General features: G+C 39.4%; 2 protein-coding genes across 2 annotated transcripts in view; both read left to right on the forward strand.

Moving 5' to 3' along the window:
- The window catches only part of LOC134527972 (rap guanine nucleotide exchange factor 6-like), a 760,364-nt gene that overhangs the window by 283,408 nt on the left and 457,733 nt on the right, over nucleotides 1–19,223 (forward strand). Inside the window, exon 4 of the mRNA XM_063361085.1 lies at nucleotides 6,705–6,788. Coding sequence (XP_063217155.1) covers nucleotides 6,705–6,788 — 84 coding nt within the window. The remainder of the gene's footprint in view (nucleotides 1–6,704; nucleotides 6,789–19,223) is intronic.
- The window catches only part of LOC134527951 (uncharacterized), a 140,018-nt gene continuing 134,665 nt past the window's right edge, over nucleotides 13,871–19,223 (forward strand). The window contains exon 1 of the mRNA XM_063361040.1: nucleotides 13,871–14,293. The gene's annotated coding sequence lies outside the window, so the exon portion shown is untranslated. The remainder of the gene's footprint in view (nucleotides 14,294–19,223) is intronic.

Raw genomic sequence — 19,223 nt, forward strand, 5'->3', positions numbered from 1 at the left:
ACCTCTTGAATTGCTCATGTGTTCTTCGCCATTTTAAGGATTCGTTGTGACGTAAACGGGTGTCATTTCCTTTTTTCGATATGCACGATTTTGATTGGCTGATTGCATCCAGCATCCAGCATCCAACATATTTTAGAACCCGTCCTATAGCGAAATAGTTGATGGGAAACTCAAAGTCATCCAACTTCTCAAGCAAACACGGCTGCGCTAGTGTCGTTTTCGGTGACGTCGTGACCATCCAACTGTGTTTGACACAACATACTGGAAGTTGTTGGAAAATGTTACAGTATGACAAGGCCTTTAGCGCCCTGCGTTACCGCCTTGAGAGTTCCTGATGCCGAAGAACGGCCTCGGGTGTATCGCTTCAAGGCTGTGGCCTTACATTTATTCTTTTAACCCATTAAAACTTTACCAATTTAAACTCTACAATGACACTGATCTCAAATGTGATTATTAAGTTCGTATCGCCTCGTCGTTTAGTCATGATATCTTATAATACTTCTTATATGAAGGTAGACACTAAGCGTTTTGAAAGAATTCAAATTAAGTTTTCAAAATTGTATTTGAAAGCTTTGACATAAATAAAATGTCATTTAAATATCACCAAATGTTACATTTATATAATACTTATTCTCTTAAAGCAGATGTTTGGCCGTAGATGTATACTTTCTTCTAAAATAGATTTGTTTTGAATATATTGAGGTAAAGAAAGTGCGTGAAAGACCCAGCCTTCTGCCATAGACACGTTACCTAGATCTTATAATATTTTAATCGGATGTGTTTGTTGTGCTGATAAGTGTAGTAAATCTTTCGATCCCTTTATAAAACCCCATTAAATTGGTCTTAGAGAATTATTACAGTAGTTAACATTTGCCAAGATAATGAAACGCATTATTTATTTTCACGAATTTTTAGCATTAATGTCTTTGTCAGCAATATCAACATTCCCTGGACCGGAATTTTTTATCCTGTTTCTTTATTATTAATTTTTTTAAAAATATTTTCTCGTTTTTATCCTTATACTATTTTCCCTTACGTAAGTGTCTGTTTCTGTTTTTTTTTAAACATTTATATTGTACCAATATTTTTAAATATATTAGTATATTGGCTTGCAGTAAAAAAAACATAAATAATTGATTTGATGATTGACTTGGGATAAAACTTATTGATAAATAAAATCGTAATTTGAATTTATTTTTTTTTTGGCCTACGTCGTTTCGACAGCGAGGTCATCCGAGATGGAGCCACTTATCTTTGCTCACAACCAACGTATCTGCTTGTACGCCGTGAAATGTGTTCGTTCCCTCATTCGCGGCAATGAGCAGTAAATTCAGTTTTCCCAAGGATTGGTTTTTTTCTTGTAAGTGATTAGATTGGCGAGGAATAATTGGCAGCGCGGCCACGGCTCTCTGTCGCGATCGCACAGCCGATGATGACCCACTTGAATGGCGCGTGCTCTTCCACTGACCTTTCTCTCTGGAATCGCGGGGGAGAGACACGAGTTCGCTGGCCAGCGGGATTGCGAGAAGCCAAACTGTGTCGCAAAACACGGCGCGGAAACCTTTTCGCGCCAGAACGGCTCGTAACAGGGTCCTGTTTCGTTACCCGCTAGAAGCGCACTGTGCGACGTGAAAGTTGTTCCAACCACACCGGCAGCGCGCTAATGTTCGGCAACGCGCCAATTCGCACTGTAGATCCAGCATCTTTAACTTCCGGTCAATATTTCGCATACGTAAGTATAGCAGAACACTTAAGTAATATGCCAACGGGTAAACAAAACATGATCAACTTACTAAAATGTACCACCAACACATACCACTGTAATCTCAAAAGAAAACAAAGTTATAACACAAAATACATGCTTGGAATTCGATAAATAAAATAATGAGTAGAGAAAAATTGTATTTTTAACCAAATTAATTTTTTTTTCTACATGTTTTGGAAAATGGAGCATTAATAAAAACAACTAAAACTCAGCCAGCCTTTGGCCATAAGAATGGTTCATTGATTGTCCTACGTAACACTGAACTGTTAATTTTGTGTAAATTTCAAAGTGGTGAATTGATAAGGGGAAGGGACAGGCAAAGAAAGGCGATATATTGGTTTCAGAAGTTTTATGCCATATTTTTAACGTTTAATATTGGATATTGGTTTTCGTTAAGGCGGATATCACACTATTAAGAGATTTTTAAAGACCATAACATAGTGTATATCTACAGTATTATTATTGTCATTCTTAACAATTAAATCCATACTGACCGCCAATGAATTCACAGGGGAAACCATTTGTAGCGGCCAGTTATTATTAACTTCAGGAGTTATATAACATGATATAAGATAACTGCTTTAAGGAATCAAAATTTTGAAAATTACCTAAACAAAAGGTTATGGCCTAAAAAAGTTAATAATGAATATCTCTCTCCTTTATCTTATACTATCTTTATCTTTATCTTTATATTATATTACTTATATTTTTATTGTTTGAAGGTTTATTTGAAATATTTCCATTTTCAGTAAGGAACTGTTTCCTCTACCTGACATAAAACCCTTGCCCACAAAGCGGCTATAATTAGTCATATATTACTATATCGTGTCCATGAAACAAGAATAAGGAATTGTACTCGTGCTCTTAAGACGCTTTAATAGGGTCCACTGGATTCATTTTGTTAGCTTACTCTGCTCGTGGTTATTTCCCCAACGTGTTTCACAGCTTTACGTTATCCTTTTATTAAAAACGTTTGTCAGCAGTAAATGTTATTTGACCTTTTTTACCGTCTAAGAGGCACGACGACCTGGTTCCAAGACGTACCTACATATTGTAATGTTTTTTTTCTAGATATTGTAATTTTTTTCTCCTTCAGCTTTATCATCAGAAATAACTTTTGTATTGTTTATGGCCCAAACTATAACACACTTCTTCAAATTAGTTACCATTTATTGGAGTCAAAATGTTAATATTACTGGTCCAATTGGTTCTTCTTGTAATCTTTATAACTCATTTATCCGTGCGGTACATGTGCTTTAAGTAATTTCAGAACAGTGTACTGTACGTTACCATACAACCACGCGCGTTTTCTAAATACTTAAAAGCGAGCAACCATAGACATAGCTAAATATTTGCAGAGAGAGAGAGAGCGAGCTCGTAGCTGTGTGCGTTTAAAGAGCAGTCTATCCATATTTGTGATGACGCACTACAAGGCTAGTTTTCGCGTGATAAATAGCGGCAATGTTCGCGTTCTAACGTGTCTTTTAGACACGCGAGACGTAATTCGGTGTTGACGTACATAATGTGTTTCATTTTATCCCGTAGGTGTGTTAAGAAACAGGATAAACGTTTGCCAAATTAGCTACAACCATATTTGTTTTTAATTTACAACAACATTCACAGCGTTACGCAATCTGTATATATATATATATATATATATATATATATATATATATAGTGAATTTCATAGAAATAAATTTTATGAAATTGCTGGAAGTGGATGCTTGGCATGCTTATTTGCCGTTTTTAAATCTTGCTCTTAGCACATGCTTTGTATTTATCCAGAGTTTGACTCGTCGCTGTAATGTCCAGACATGTGGACGGTTCCTAGGAGTGTCCTGCCGGGTCGGGCGCTCCCGCTCCGCGGTAGTGATTCACGGTGGTCGCCATTGCGGGAGGCGTGTCTGACCTCCACGTGACCGAGGGCAAGGAGGGTCAAGTGACCGGAACAGCAGGTCACCGCCTGTCGTCGAGGCTCCCGTGACAAACCAGGCCCGCGCGTCCTGGGCTCGCTCGCAGCAGTTGCTTCTTCACTGCCAGTCGTTGTTACACTTCAGCCTTTGTATCTTTCATATACTCGATACATCACGTGTTTTATATTATAATACCCTGATTTTAATATGAGAAACAGAATGTTTATTCATTTTTATCACGTGATGCCTGTGTTAAAACTGGGCAAAATTAAGAAGACAACGTGGCGTGGTGAAAGTGACCGGCGTGCTGGATGCAGGGATTCTCATTCAGTGATAGGAAATAAGCGTGAATTTTGAATGTAATTTGTGTTTTATACAACAAGGACAGAAGACTAAACAATAACAATATGTTTTTATATTTAATCTCCGGTCGTTATATTAGATTAATTAAATGGTCACAAAGACCTAGAAAAAAAATCGCAGGTCAGCTACACACGATAGCAAAAATAAATCCCTAGTTTCTTTTTTGGCCCATTCTACAACGGCACGGAAACGGAGACGGATCTCCTGGAACATTTTATTATCGCGTCTGCTTCTTCCACAATGCAAAGGAAATGTAACAATGGCAACCAATGAGATTGCATTTCAAGGTAATGAATTATTAATTTAATTTAAAAAATATATAGGTATGCTTCGAGACCATAGCACGGGCATAATTTAAATATATAATAAAAATAAACGACAAAGTAATAATACAGCCGGGTCCGCGGACAGGTCCAGGCAACGAAATACCACTATTTGCCGCTATTACTGGTATGTAGAATAAGTCACCATTACTGTAATGGCTAGGGTTTATGAGACGATATTGTGGTGCTGAATTTAGTTGAGCAGGGTAGCTTTCTGGGCTCGAACCCGTGCGTTTATTTTTGGTCGCAAAACGCCTGCTATAATAATAAGGGGCAAAACCAGCGAACATATAGTAATGAAATTTGGTGCCGTCGTTTCGAATCCCTGCGGAAGCAGTACTCTTTATTCTGCCGTGCCTGTCATTTACACGTGCAGCCAATTGCATAATGCCATCTAATAATCCGTAGATGCTGCGAATGAAACTTACGAACATCATCTGAGCGATAGAAGTGAGAAACGGTTTATTACAGGCGTTAGGCCACAGTTACTGTTTTTGCGTACATTTCGTCGTTAATCATTTACGAGCAAAATAGTACTTTTTCTAAGTTAAACGTGTACGTAATTAAATGACTGTAGTTTTTATAAAATTGTACTTCTTTTGTCATGAGCAATTTGGCAGGCAATTTTTAAATGATATTACCGAATGTCAACCTACTTCTTAAAGAAATAAATACATAATCTACTTCAGATGAATTTTAAATAGAACTAAAATGACAAGTACCTTTTTAACGTATTGTTGGTGTTCTCATATTAACATAGACATAAAATATTTGGCATATAATGTGTGTGTCTGACCGTCCATAGATTTAATTTACTAAATAGTTCGTATAGATCAGCGCTTCTTTCAAACAAATAATATTATTAGCTTTGTGTTTAGTTAATTGGAAACATGGGTCCACGAGTTCATCCTATGCTCCTATATAATAATGGTGAATGACAAAAAAAGTATGTTAATTATTTGTACTGAAAGTTGAAGTGTGACGCTGTTATTAGTAAGCCGTACTCGCTGGCGCAAATGTTTGAAACGCCAGCCAACATTAATCATTTAGTTGTGAGTTTTGAATCCAGAGTAAGTCATGGATGAATGTTGCTGTGCTAGTTATGTTAGGTTCGTAAGGTGCTTCATATCAACCATTCAACATTAAGGCATTCCGCAAACACAAAACATTGAAGTGCGCTGTGCTGGGACAGTTTCCCCTCGCATTCATGCCGTGATCTCGCTGTAGTCAACTTTGTGAGATCCTCGGTTTGAATACTGGTTCAGCCATCGTAATATCGGCCTACCGTTCGTTTTATGATTATTTAAATGGCGAAGATTGATTTTAAACATTTTTTTTATCGGCATTCGCATACGCCGTAGAGAAACCACAAGAATGTACGACAAGAAAGGTGAATACACAAAGAAAAACAAGCCGAAATCAGCTGAATTCGGCAAGGCACAAACGAGCACAGTGAGTTGACAACGACAACCTGTTGTAACAAGAACAGAAAGCACAGATAAACAACAACATCGGACGACACAGCGACGCACAGGCGAACAAACACAAGGACGACGGCACTGACGAACACAGTGGGATTCCTGAGACAGAACAGTTGCGACATGTCGTGAACGGACATCTCTCTCCCCCTTTCCCCCTGTCTACCGTGACATCACGCCGTGGGCTGGGATGATGCCCCGCGCTAATCGCCGAGGCCTTGTCCTAGAGCAGTTGTTCCCTTGGCCTCATCACACCGAGTTAAGTATGTACGTGTGTGCTGTAGTTGGGGCTCTGGTATGCATAGCTGCTCAAGACTCTGTATCAATCGCCATTTGGTTTTTTTTTTTTTTTTTTGCTTTCTCTTCTCTACTATTTATGAAGGGATGTCACTGTAAATTTATCACAATAGCTTTTTTTCTTTATATTTTTTTTTCACCAGATAGTTGTTGCGCAAGCGATCATAATGAGACGTGTGCCCGTCATCGTGCTTTCTATTTATTTAACTTTTGATATCGACTGACTTTGCCTTGTTTTCTGTGAATTTTCGTATTCATTTTTTTTTGTCCGTTATTGAGGTTTATTTTATGACTGTAATCAACGAAAGCGAATGCAGAAAAAAAAAATCAAGAGAGACGTTGTAAATCCACCAGATAAGCCGATACAAAAACAAGAAAGACAATATAACGAAATAAGAAACATGGCCTTGTGTACAACTTTTCAGTACTGTGTTCCGTCGCACGCCAGAATAGCATGCGTGGAGAATTTTTTTTTTTTTTTTTTTTGCATCGTGTTGAAACGTTGCCGTCGGGCGTGGCGGTCGCGAACGCAGTGGTTGAGTGTTCCCGTGGTGTGTTGTTTTAGCACGGGCGAGCTGTCCTCCTGCTGGTACATCCTGCTGTCCGGCTCCGTGTTCATCGATGGCTCCATGTTCCTGCCGCGCTCCAGGTGAGTGCCCCAGCGGGCCGCGTCAAGCCCCGACCGTCGAGGACCCGGCTGGCCGCACGGTCACGTCGCCGCGTGTCATACACGGCGGCAGTGACGCCGAGCGGACCACGGCACCCTGCACAGACAAAATACTTTTACAAAAGATTCCTTTGGAAACAAGATCCCAATAAATAGTTTGCAATACTTACAAGAAAGATATCGCAACTTTGTACAACACGTGGCTGAGGTTATTTATGCATCCTATACGAATTACTTTTTTCGAGATAATACTGAGAATTTCTTGTGAAAATTGCCGCCTAATTTAATATTTTTTTTGATGTTACGTTCGAGAATGATTTTTTTTTCAAACCACGGAAACGATAATCGAATATTTAACAGTTTGACTTCATTTTGTTGTATCGTGTTTATCATGTGCGCAGTTAATACTAGAAAACTATTCAGGGAACGGTTTACAAATAACTTTTAACTAACGGAATTACTGGGACAACTCAAAGCATAAAATGCCCGGTTACGATAACTGTAATTTTACATGAATACTTATTTTATATTTACAAAAAAATAATACAGTGTGAATGGTGGGAGTGGGGGAGGTATATGTCCAGGAACTGCACCTGTTTTCACCTAAAATACAGGGTTGGAAAACCATCCCGTAGCCGAATACAACCAATCTCGACTTACCTGATAAAATTTAATAAATTTTATGTACTCTGTGGTAATTCATTCGTCGCCGCTGCCCACTCGCCCCCTAGTGTTGCGTTCGCGACGCTAACGGGGCAGGTTTCCAGAAGGACGGTAATTTATTTTTGCCGTCACGGGTATCGGAAGCCTGCGGCTGCCTGGATTACTCTCGTTTCCAATATCCAATCCCGCGCCAACGCCCGAGCGAGCGCCGTCTCCCGGCGGGAAGGCAGGGCGGCCAGACGCGAGCGGCGAGTTGGCCCGAGCCAGGGGCCGCTGTGGCCGCTCGACCGGAAACCAGATATCAACGCGCCATTGACTTTACACGGTTATTCAATCCCCGCACACTTCATCCTTATTTATGGCTCCGATCCGTATTCGATTCCATTCGCCACGGACTCGCGAAACTAATCTTTAAGAGAGACGTAAATCGTCCCAAATTTTGTACACACATTGACACATTTTTCCCCCCCCCCGCATTCTTCGCTTGGGCTTAGTCCAGTTCAGCTCTATAAGTTCCCTTAAACATACTTGTTTGTCCAATACGTAATGAAAATTTAGGATCATGTAAATAAATTTTAATTTATCTACGTACTGGAAACGGAAATTGATGTGGGGGGCAGATTGTGATGATTTAAAACATTTTCAGTTAAATTGATCCTATTAGATCTATTATAACTGATTCGAATGCAGTAATCACGTCGTAGTTGGGTGAATAAAATGGACTTCTTCACCAATTGCACGTGTTAGGTATACACATATAGCATAATTTTAGTATGTAATAGGATCCTCGTTTTCTACAATCACTCACGTGACAGCACCTCGGTGCCCAAATATTTTGGAGTCCAACGAAATCATAAATGTCCGTTCGCTTTAAGCCTGAGCGTAATAAAATTCTGCCTTTATATTTAAAATTATGTATTGCATAACTTATTCCAAACGTACCATACCCAAGACTTATGCGTGGAACCTTTACGAATATATACTACCCCTGAAAAGTTTGTTATTATGATCGATTTTTTTTGTGTCTATTTTAATTAATAGAGTTTATTCACGCACTCGGTTTTATACTTGAATGTTAATCGAAGGTGGCGGTAGAGCGTCTTATACGCTAGACTAAACATAAGCCCCTAGTTTACATTTTAAAAAGCCACACGCACTTACATGCCTTGCTTGGGATTCGAGCCAAGAATCTCTTGCTACAAGGTAGTTGTAATTCCAGCTTACTGCACCTTGGAGGTCAGGTGACTCGAGTTTGACATGCTTCTTACTTGCTTCGTTCAACATAACAAATATTTCAGGTGAACTTCACATTCCTCGGAAACTTCATAGGTTTAACATTATTTATTTTATGTGTAACATTTTAACTTTTGGTTTACGGCATTTGGTGGTAGTAATTTCGTGAATGCGACGGAAGTACAGATCTGATTCGATCCCTTCGAGTGTGTTTAGGGTACAATTTTCAAACGGAATTATCAGTCCACTCCGAGTTCAATCCCTATTAAATTGTTACTTTAAACTAAGTTTACGAATCGATGTACCTGAGTTCTAACCCTCGAGTAATGGAGTACCTATGTGTGCAGGTGTTGTTTGCATTTTTGATGTGCGGTTTGGTTGAAATCGTTACGGTTTGATAAATTGTTATATATGTAGTTTTTAAATACCTGTTGAATCACTAGTCATATGGCTACGATTAAACCTTTGAAATACAGCATTACCTCTTATCATAGAATTCGTACACAATTAGTTATCACAAAGATTTAACTTTAGTATATAACTTGTATTATAAGTTTAGCTAATGCCGTCTATTCCGAGTTACAAAACAGCTGTGCAGTCAAAAATATAAGCAATCAAGAATTGCGAACCCATTTTCGCCGATTCTTTTAATAACAAAAATAAACCATACGCACCTCAGAATAATCAATTCTCAGAATCAGGACACAAAAATACATATTCCGATTAAAGCTCTTTTAATACTTCGTGCAGTTTTCTTCCAAGTATATTATCCTTTACATTTTGCTAGCAATTTCTTATATATTACTCGTTTTGTACTAATGCATAACCTGCTTTCACCAAGTGAACAGCATTTCGCGCCAACAAAACTTTGCAATGTGAGTTCTGATTGGTGCTTCCTATAATCCTTAAGGAAAAAAAAATATCTAAAATATATATGTACCTTGGTGACATAAGACATTATGTCACATATACCATATTTTCCAATCGAGCAGTTTAAAGAATTTTGAATAGTGCCTCAATCATATACTCAACACTTTTCTACCCAAAACATGTGAATATTTTACATATCGTATATGTTTGCGTTGTTTGCCACCAGAAAGAACGTCAAACGGTGGTAAAGTTTATGATTAAAAGTGAAATTTTTTGTACAAAAGTTGACATGCCTCCGAGGTACAGATATCCATTTCTGGTGTTTCGTAAGTCAACAGCTGATTCGCACACGACTTGTTACGATCGCTACGCGACAATCATAAACCATATTACACTCGCTGACTTTTTCTTACTGTTGATTTTTAAGTGTCCAGTCATAACATAGCGTCAGGTGGTCCCTCGTAAGGCTTCTCTCGTATAAAAAAAAATAAAAAAAATAATGTAAACTTGGATTTACTGGGCTAGAATACATACAGAACAATTAAACATTTCAAATGTAACGTATTCTTTAAAGTGAACCAATTTATCAGGCTGTGATTTGTGTGCACGGGTGGTTCGTGGACGCTAGCGCAAGCCACCGGGAAGCGCCAACTCGCTGCTCGGGGCTGTTCCTCCGAGACCCTGGCCTCCTCGACGGAACCACGTCGGCGCATAACAGGTGCTTCCCCGGGCCTCTTTGATTCCGGCCTCCTCGCTCCTGCTGCGTGTCGCTGCTCCAGACGTCCCTCCGCCTCCTCCGCCAGCCCTGGCCCTAACGCAATAGCTCTCGGCCGCAAACACTGTTATCTTGTTAGGGCACTCAGGGCCCGCTCCTCGGGCCCGCCTGGGCTGCGAGGGCTCCAGGGTCGGCTGCCCCCTGGGTTGTTCCGGACGGAGCGGTTACAATCTAGGCTGTATTCGCTACGTGTGCTGTGGCCCCGACAGATCAGTCCAATTCTCGAGCGATGTCGGAGATGCGTATGCCGTGGGATTCGATTGATGATTCTGACAATTATGATTTTATGCTCTGGCTCTCACAGTATGTCAAAGTAAAAGTAAATAGTCATGAAGTTAAACTAATTATTTCAATGTAAGATTATTATTTTTATGTAGCTCTTATAAAATGTACTAAAAAAAATTGGAGTAATTGACTACCCAAAATTGTGGGTAACTCCCCAACGACATATAACACTATGAGTAATATCTTACTATATATATATATGTATATATATATATATATGTATATATATATATATATATATATATATTTGCTCGTTTGGTGTATTTCATCAGCCAAAGAAGGTAACATAAAACAATTATTCATTATATTGACGTTTTGATGCGATTCAAAAAGCTTGTCGCGAGCTTAAATAATTTTAGTCAATATTTACTTAAAATTACATATTTCGAAAAGTGGAATCTGTGTTAATCAAATGAATTTATTGTCATCAGAACTGAATAAGTAAGTAAAAATTTTGCTTTCTAGTTCAAGCGTAAGTTGTATGAATTTCACTTGAAAGATTTTAACTAAACAGACAATCATACACGAGAAGTTAAATAAAAGCTTGTAAAATGAAAATAATTTAAATAATTTCATCATTTGATGAAACAGTTGCGTGTGAGGACGAAGCCAAATTTATGGATTATTTCAGAATAAATACAACTCAGTTATTAATAGCATTTCTTTGATATAAAATCCCAGGCATTGTCCTGCATATCCTGCATCCTATATTCTTCCATAGATTTATTCCATGAACATTGATATTTCCGTACTTCTTCAATTAACTTTTCTGTCGACACGACTATTTAAAACACAATACTGAGAGAAACTAAACTTCATGAAAAGCAAACGCAAAAGTACAGCCCAATTCTGCTCGAAAACAGATGTGGGTTTTATTATCTGCGCATGCGTGGAGTCAACGACGTTTAGAAAAATAGCCGAGAAGCAAACACCGGCGACGTCACCACGAGCCAACATAGCAAACACAGCGAACACAGCTTGCTGATGCAGCTGGCTATGTTTTACTCGCGTAGCGAACATAACATACATAGCGAGCATAGCTCTCTGTGTGGCCGAAGCTTTAAGGCCTTGTCACACTGTCAAATTTTCGCTTCCAATATCTTCCAATATGCTGTGTCAAATAAAGTTGGAAGGTTATGAAATCACATAAAACGTCGTTAGGGAAGCTATGTTTGTTTGTTTAGCTGGATGACTTAAGTTTCAATCAATATGTTGCATTTAGGACGGATTATAAAATATGGTGGATATTGGATACGATTAGCCAATCAAAATTCGTGCCAGGCTTAAAAGAAATGACTTCACAACGAATCCCTAAAATGGCGAATAACACATGGGCAATTAAAGAGGTTATAAAGGTATACGTAAAAAGCAACTTATGCGTATGTAACACTTAAAAATCACTGAACTTTCATTTAGTCATCATAGTAGGGACTGGGAAAATTCGCAGGTCGATGACCTCCACGGTATATTCCAAGATCCTCTATGCACTCGGGCAACTTACACCTGCTCATTGGCTGCTGACTCGTGATACCTGACTGGGGTTCTTTCTTCTTTTGATTCGTTAATTCTTTTGTTGAGGGTTTTGTATTGACTCAGAGTCCTTCAGATGAAATGTGGCCAATCACAGAAGCAGCAGAAAGGTAAACGTATTTGGTTTCCAGGCTGTTGCGAAATGTATCAGCGAATTTTTCCGGTCTCTACTTATTAGTAGAGCCACGCACATTACGCGAAAAGATTCCGAGTGTAGCTGAAAGTTGAAACACTGTAGCATCGTCTGTATTCCGTGATTGTGTGAGTTTCTTTCAGGTATATGTCTACTGTTACAACACCAATCACAGTAATTCAGTGTGGAAGTAAACGCGTCCTGAGTGGCTAAGTCAAATAAGGCAACGACTTCTATCGCAGATGGTCGCCAATCACAAGGAAGAAACTGCTGTGGCGGGTATACCTTGTTGCAGTCTAATAGGAGTTTCGATTTTTTTTCCCGTGAAAAATATCTGCCCCTACTTATTAGAGACAAATAATTTAGTTTTGACTAAAACATTTTTTTTTGTAAAAATATATGTGGTAAGGCCTTTACTAGAAAAAAATATAGTTTGTTGTCCACAAAACTGTTGCATTTTGTGTGTGAGTTTCTTCCAGTGTGTGAACCATCGTATATAAATCAGCACACTATTTCAAGTTGATATTTATTACATGTTTGCATGGTTTTGCGAGCCTGTCGAAACGAAATTGCGATTAATAAATTTGTACATGATATTTGGTGTCATTCAAGTCGGAAGAAGTCATCAGAGCTTGTTATGTTTCAGCATAAATTAAAAACATACCTTAACAAATTTAACGTCTGTAATTTTTTGTGAAGTACTGTAAACATTAATTACTGTGTTTTTTAAAATCATGTTTCCCTACATATTTGTACACAATTATTATTTTTATATTTTATGAAATTTATGTTTCATTATTTCTGCAATATTTTCAGTATTATTATATTTCAGTATTTATAATTTAATTAAATTAATATAGAAATAATTATATAAATCAAAATTTTCTTTAAATTACAGGAATAATTGTGGACATTCATTTAATTAAATTTATAGTTTAATGTTTGTATTGGTTAATTTGGTACTTGTAGCGCACTTATACACTTGATAACTTTAACTTCGCCCATATTTGTAACGGATGGGTGGAAGATTGTTTATTCAAATTGACTTTTTTTTTTCGATTCAAACCGGCTTCATCGTATCACTTCAGCCATCCATCGTCTAAGCCTATAAACGTTTCTGTAGACCCTGCTATGTTGTTTTTATCTCACGCCCGTGATAGCTAAATATTCTGCGCGAGTGTATATAGGCAGGAATTGCGGATACCCTCAATTGAGTGCACGATGATGTTGTGTGGTGATGTACTGGGGTGTTGGAGAACAGGAAGTGACACTGGGAAGTGTTGAACTCTGCGTCATGGCGGCGATAACATTTAGGAATCCAAGAGCTGCACTGCACACTCGCGCATCGTTTGTGCGCGCCAGGAATGTTGTGTAAATTGTTATCTGTTTTCATTCATTGATATCAGTCACGCCGCTCCTCCCTCCCTCGTGGCGAGGTTGTTGTTTTTTTTATCCGCCGCGGCGCGACGGAGGCCGCGGACGGAGCCGAGCGCGGCCGGAAGCGCCCGATCTCGCCCGAGGACACGCAGCGCGCCGACGGCAGCGCTGTCGTCGGCCAGAACGAGTTACACACGCTCTGGCGAAGCAGCGTGAGACGATCCCGTTCGCTGGCTTGCGTCGCGTTTATCGACGGATAATCGAATTCGAGATTCCGAACTGCGCGTAGCGTGTCGCGGCTTTGTTTATTTCCGAGTCTTTCGATCGGGCGCGGTTTCGGCCTCGTCGTCCGTACAGCGATCGCGCTAAGGCTGTGCGCGCCCACGCGCCAACCCGACCCGAGAGTGAACAGACAAGTGCGCGTCAGTGAACCATGCTGTGTCGTCCGTCAAGATACCTCGTGTTGTGCAACTAGTGATCGCTCTACAAGCGTGTGTACTCTCACACGGTCACGCTTCGCTCCGAGTGCCACGCCGAGTACAGCATCGCGCAGCTTGTCAAACTGGATGCGCCACCGGGAAACGAGTTCACGCAGTTGGATTTCAGTGGCAAGGATGACAGGTATGCGAACGCATATTTTATTCTTGTAGTCACAAAGGGGGGGGGGGGGACTCACCTGAAGAGCCGCGGACGTACTGTCTGGCGGTCGTAATCATAGCGTTATTTGCTGGGGGTGTGGCGGGCGGCGGCGCCCCTTGCAAGAAATGGCGAGGTATCAACAGGTCGTAAAGCACGCAGTTGTTATTCAGGAACGTGCCAAACATGGCGAGGCTACAGGCCGCAGCTTTCCCTCCCGCGTCGCGGCCTCTGCCGCGGGCGCTACGTGTGGCAAGCCGTGCTCCGGGAGTGAACCAGTGTTTTACTGTTGTGTCCACTGGTACAGTGGCGCTTCCTGCGTGTGGCCTGAACGAGAGGGGAATTTTTTTTTAGCTTCTCGTTTTGTTAAAACTTTTTAGAGTAATAGCCAAGTTGTCCTTAGCGACGTTTGGTTTGTGAAGTTACCTGCATTCTCTTAATTTGCCCTGTCACGATAACCATTTCACGAGCAGGTCCGAACGAACATGGTCAAAGTCTCAGCCAGTCGGTGTGGTGCGTCACACCTGTGAGCTGTACCTGTGCGTGGTTGTTGGTTTCGCCATTGTTTGGTTAAGCTCGCGGAGGAAGTATCTTGTTAGAGGGGGAGGGGGGCTGGGCAAGGGGAAGGTTGGAGCCAGGTAGTCCTGCACAATAACCATCACCGTCACTGTGTACAGTTTGTGCCTTGTCGCAATGGACTTCCGACCCGCTGGTGTCTATGGTCTGCATATGCTTTTACTGTATCATTGGTTACATTCGCGATAGCACGCAAACAGTACGCGCACACAACACAGCAGTTTGAAATATTACAAGGTTTTTCCCTCCTTTATTTTTATGGAAATTCACATTTTCAAATGTTTGGATTTGTCATCCATTATTATAATATGAGGAGTTGATTACCTAAATACGAGCTTTTGATGTCGCCATTTGTTTTTGAACGCCTAGGAATGATTTTCCTAGCAAAAAAAAATTACGTGTTTAAATTAGTTTGACGTGTTATTTTTGGAATGCACATATCAAAACAATCGCTAGCTACTCTGCTTAGCTGACGTAGTGTTTATCAATGATTTACTGTATGTTGATTGGTGGCGTACATAAGTTCGGTGCACAGCAAGGTAGAATATTTAGAAGTTCTACTTTCTGTGCGCAGTTTGAGTGCTGTTTTTTCTGTGCGTATGCTTATTTCTAATTTAGAAGCTGCTATTTGTTTGTATACATTCAGCGTCCGTGCGTGTGTATTTTGCGCGTGCTGTTGCGAATGTAGACCGGACTTTATAAATGGTTTCGTAACTCAAAATTGTGTAGTCCTAGTTCTTAATATGATTAAATTTCAGAGGCGTCTTCACGTCAGGTGCAAAGAATACCTAGAACTGGGTGTGAACCGACCGTTATTTTGCTTATATTACATACGAAGGGTTAATCCGAAACTTTATACCTACCACATAATTTCATGCTTTCAGTATATGCTAGGACTGATATAAAAATTTGCCTGTTATGTTAATAGAAACCATTAATGAGGTTTTGTTTTGGTAAAAAAAAACCTATGAACAATTTTAAATGTTTATGTTATGAATTTTATTAAAATCACGTAAAAAAACAATAATACAAGAAAATAATTTAGGATATTACACCCTTAAGGGACGTAGAAAGGTGACGGAAATTAATCCATCTCAGCTCTTTTCTCATTGGCTGTTTGGTTTGTAGATGGTTAGCGACAGATGTAATTAAGTAAAAAGTATAATTTTAAGCTTACACTAACTTATGAGGGAAGTGTTACACAAAAGGGACATATCGTGTTGTAACCATCCGCAGTACGTAGATACAGTGCTTGAAACTCGGTTACTGTAAACGTTTTGGGAAAAATATTTTTCAGCCTGCGAACTGCAAGACAACTGCAGATAACGTTTTGTTTCGTTACTGTTGCGTGTGTTAACGAGGCATCACGTTAACATTTCATCACTCGCTCCTTATTTAGGTCTACTTAGTCTTGATTAGGCTACAGTAGGCTTACAATGTAGCCATGACGTCTCACGCTATATATAGTAATCATGTTTACATAAATAACCAGAAAATATTAATAAACTCCATGCCTAATGCATGAGGTCCCAGTGAGAGGGGACTTGCAAACAACTAAGTCTATGTAGTTAACATTAAGATCCGATATTGTGATGCGAACCCAATACCTATGGTTTGATGCAGTACATGCCCCAGTGATCGCCAGCCATTTAATAATTGTCTCAAGTAATGCATTTATCCTGGCCATATTTTGGGACGGTGCTTTATATGTCTTAAATTGCACAGGAAATAACTAAAATACAGTTTTTTTTACACACACTCAAGAGGTTGGCATCGAAGTAAAAAAAATTGTTCCACCACCTAATGCCTTTATTTTTCTTTCGAAGTATAAAATTAAAATCATCAGTCACTGATGCCCGTTTTGTAAGTAGAAAAGCAAAACATAATAGAAACGTTTGAGTAATTAGTTTGTGTTTGTGTGTCATGGCTCTCTCTTTTATGATTGGCCCGCACTCCTCACTTCCACAGGGTGTGTGGGTTTTGAGGCAAGGTTTTTAAAAGTGAGATTCAGATGCGGGCAAAAATACTAAGAACTGTGTGAGAAGGTTTTTCTCGTTATTTGCTGAAGTGTAGGGCGACGAGTTAGAAACTCTGGGATGGTTTTACTGAACTTAACCAAGTCAGAATATAAAGTGGAATTAGTTTTGCTAAACACAGGTTTGTTTTAATTTAGTAACGCATTCAGTTTTTTTCCCCCCGTGTAAATTTGTACAGATACATTGGAAAAATCATTGACATTGGCTTAAATAATTGAGAGAAAAAAAAGTGGACCACAAGTTACTGTCTTGAATTTAAACTTAAAACCCGAGACAATTGCATCTATGAGTCCAGCATAAAAGCAAGTGGGCGTGTGTATCTTAACTTATTTCGAAAGCCCCAGTATTTTCAGCGCACAGGAATCAGCCAATTATATGACTTATCAATGAAATAAGGAACACGTAGGCGCTACGAGTCATCTCTTTCCATGTCCAGTGCCACGCTATAGGCTACACATTATTATTGGATTTTTCTTTCAGTAATGAGGTTTAGGTATTCGGAACCAGAGACCTAAGACATAATAATAACGTATCATGCAAGATAACCGCATACGTTTCAAATTGGAATTTTTTGGCAATTTTTAAATGGCCACTGGCAAATTTGGAAAAGTCAGGGAAATTCATTTCAAAATAATTTTTTTTTTTATATTTTATTGGTAATAAAACTTGTTTGCATTTTGGAGCTTAGATAATAATTTAAAATATAGCATACAAAGCACGTTAATAATCAATAACGATAGTAAATGCTGTCAGACAAATTTTTCCTCCTTCAAGATGTTATTCATTTCAAGTTTTTATTCTGGGGTTTTTATTTGTTAGAAGTATTTTATATTTCCTAGTTGGTATTAAAAGTTTTTTTAAGTAGGCCTAATTTTGCTGTGCTCCGTGCCTTTCGTTTGTAGTTGCATCACTAATTTTTTTCCCTCATCGTCTCCCCTTCCTCACTGATCCCACATTCCTTCTCTCTTCGGGCTACGCGGAACCACCAGTCCGATCAGCTTGCATGTCTGTCGACCTGCGAATTTCATAATACATCGTTTCATTATATAAGCTTTGTACTGAGTGTATAAGCGTCTCGGTAGTTAATAAGGGGGCCGGATTTCAGTTTCAAGACTGGTCGTTCCGAGAACGTGCGCATAACGCTCCAACACGTGCCTTTCATTCTCCGTGGAGCTGTCGCCATACGCGCGGACTTCTGTAGCTGGAAGCCCAGTTCTGTGATCGGAAGCAGGCAGCCTTATTTACGAGAGAGTTTCAGTCTAGGTTATTGCCCAATTTGATACAGTGCATTTTCCCTCACTTTTGTAAGCTGCTGACATCGTATGTTAAGATTGGAAAATGAGGAAAGTTTATCGTATACGTTTGTGCTTGTGTAGTCATTGTATTTAATGATACACAATATTCATTTTCATGACTGCGGAATATATTTTTTTAAATCCTGGTGTTTTATATTCAGCGTGTTATTTAAGCAGTTTGAATTTTTGACGGAAAATATTGAGAAAGCTAGAAACTGGGAAAAGCTAGAACATGTGCGGTATGCCACGTGATACGTAAGAGGCTTGTAGCGCAACCTGTAGACAGTAACTTCACTTCGACAGCACGTGATGATGAATGAGGGACTAGAGAACTTTCACGTAGTAGATTATTGCTGCTACTTTTTTTCCCCCGTGCGGTTGACTAACAGCGAAATCTTCGGGCGCTGAGTCTGGGCTGGAGTACCACCTGAGATTGCGTCATGTTATTTATGTCCGACACGCACCATATGTCAGGTTCTGTATGTGCTCATGTCCATCGCTGGTAGTTTCGTCACGTGTGAATCTGTGACTGCTTACAAACAGTTCCGCTGTTTATGTCTTAGTGTTGAAAGAAAATAGCGATGCCCGTTATGCATATTTGAAAAATGTGCCAACTACGTATGTATATATTCAAAATTCGTCTTGCAGGACAGTTTTTCCTGCAAATTAATCGCATCAGCTCTCTTGTGTTTTATTTAAGTTTCGTGTTTCAACAGATATTTTATAAATAAGTATTTCATAGCGGTAAAAGGTCACCACGTAAGTGCTTATAATATTTTAATCATTTTGTTACCTAGTCGTTGGAAATTAGAATGGCAACAAGAGCTTAAGGAAACACAGAGCAATGTATAACACATATTTAGTACGGCATGTACAGAAATGTATTCACACATTATACAAACACATATAATCCTCATACATTAATATAAATTTTCTTATTATGTTGGCTTTTACACCTTACTGCTACAATTCATGTTCCAGCGATTACCAACAAAACACCTGAAATAA

This window comes from Bacillus rossius, chromosome 1 (genome assembly GCF_032445375.1).
Source record: "Bacillus rossius redtenbacheri isolate Brsri chromosome 1, Brsri_v3, whole genome shotgun sequence".
Lineage (NCBI taxonomy): Eukaryota > Metazoa > Arthropoda > Insecta > Phasmatodea > Bacillidae > Bacillus > Bacillus rossius.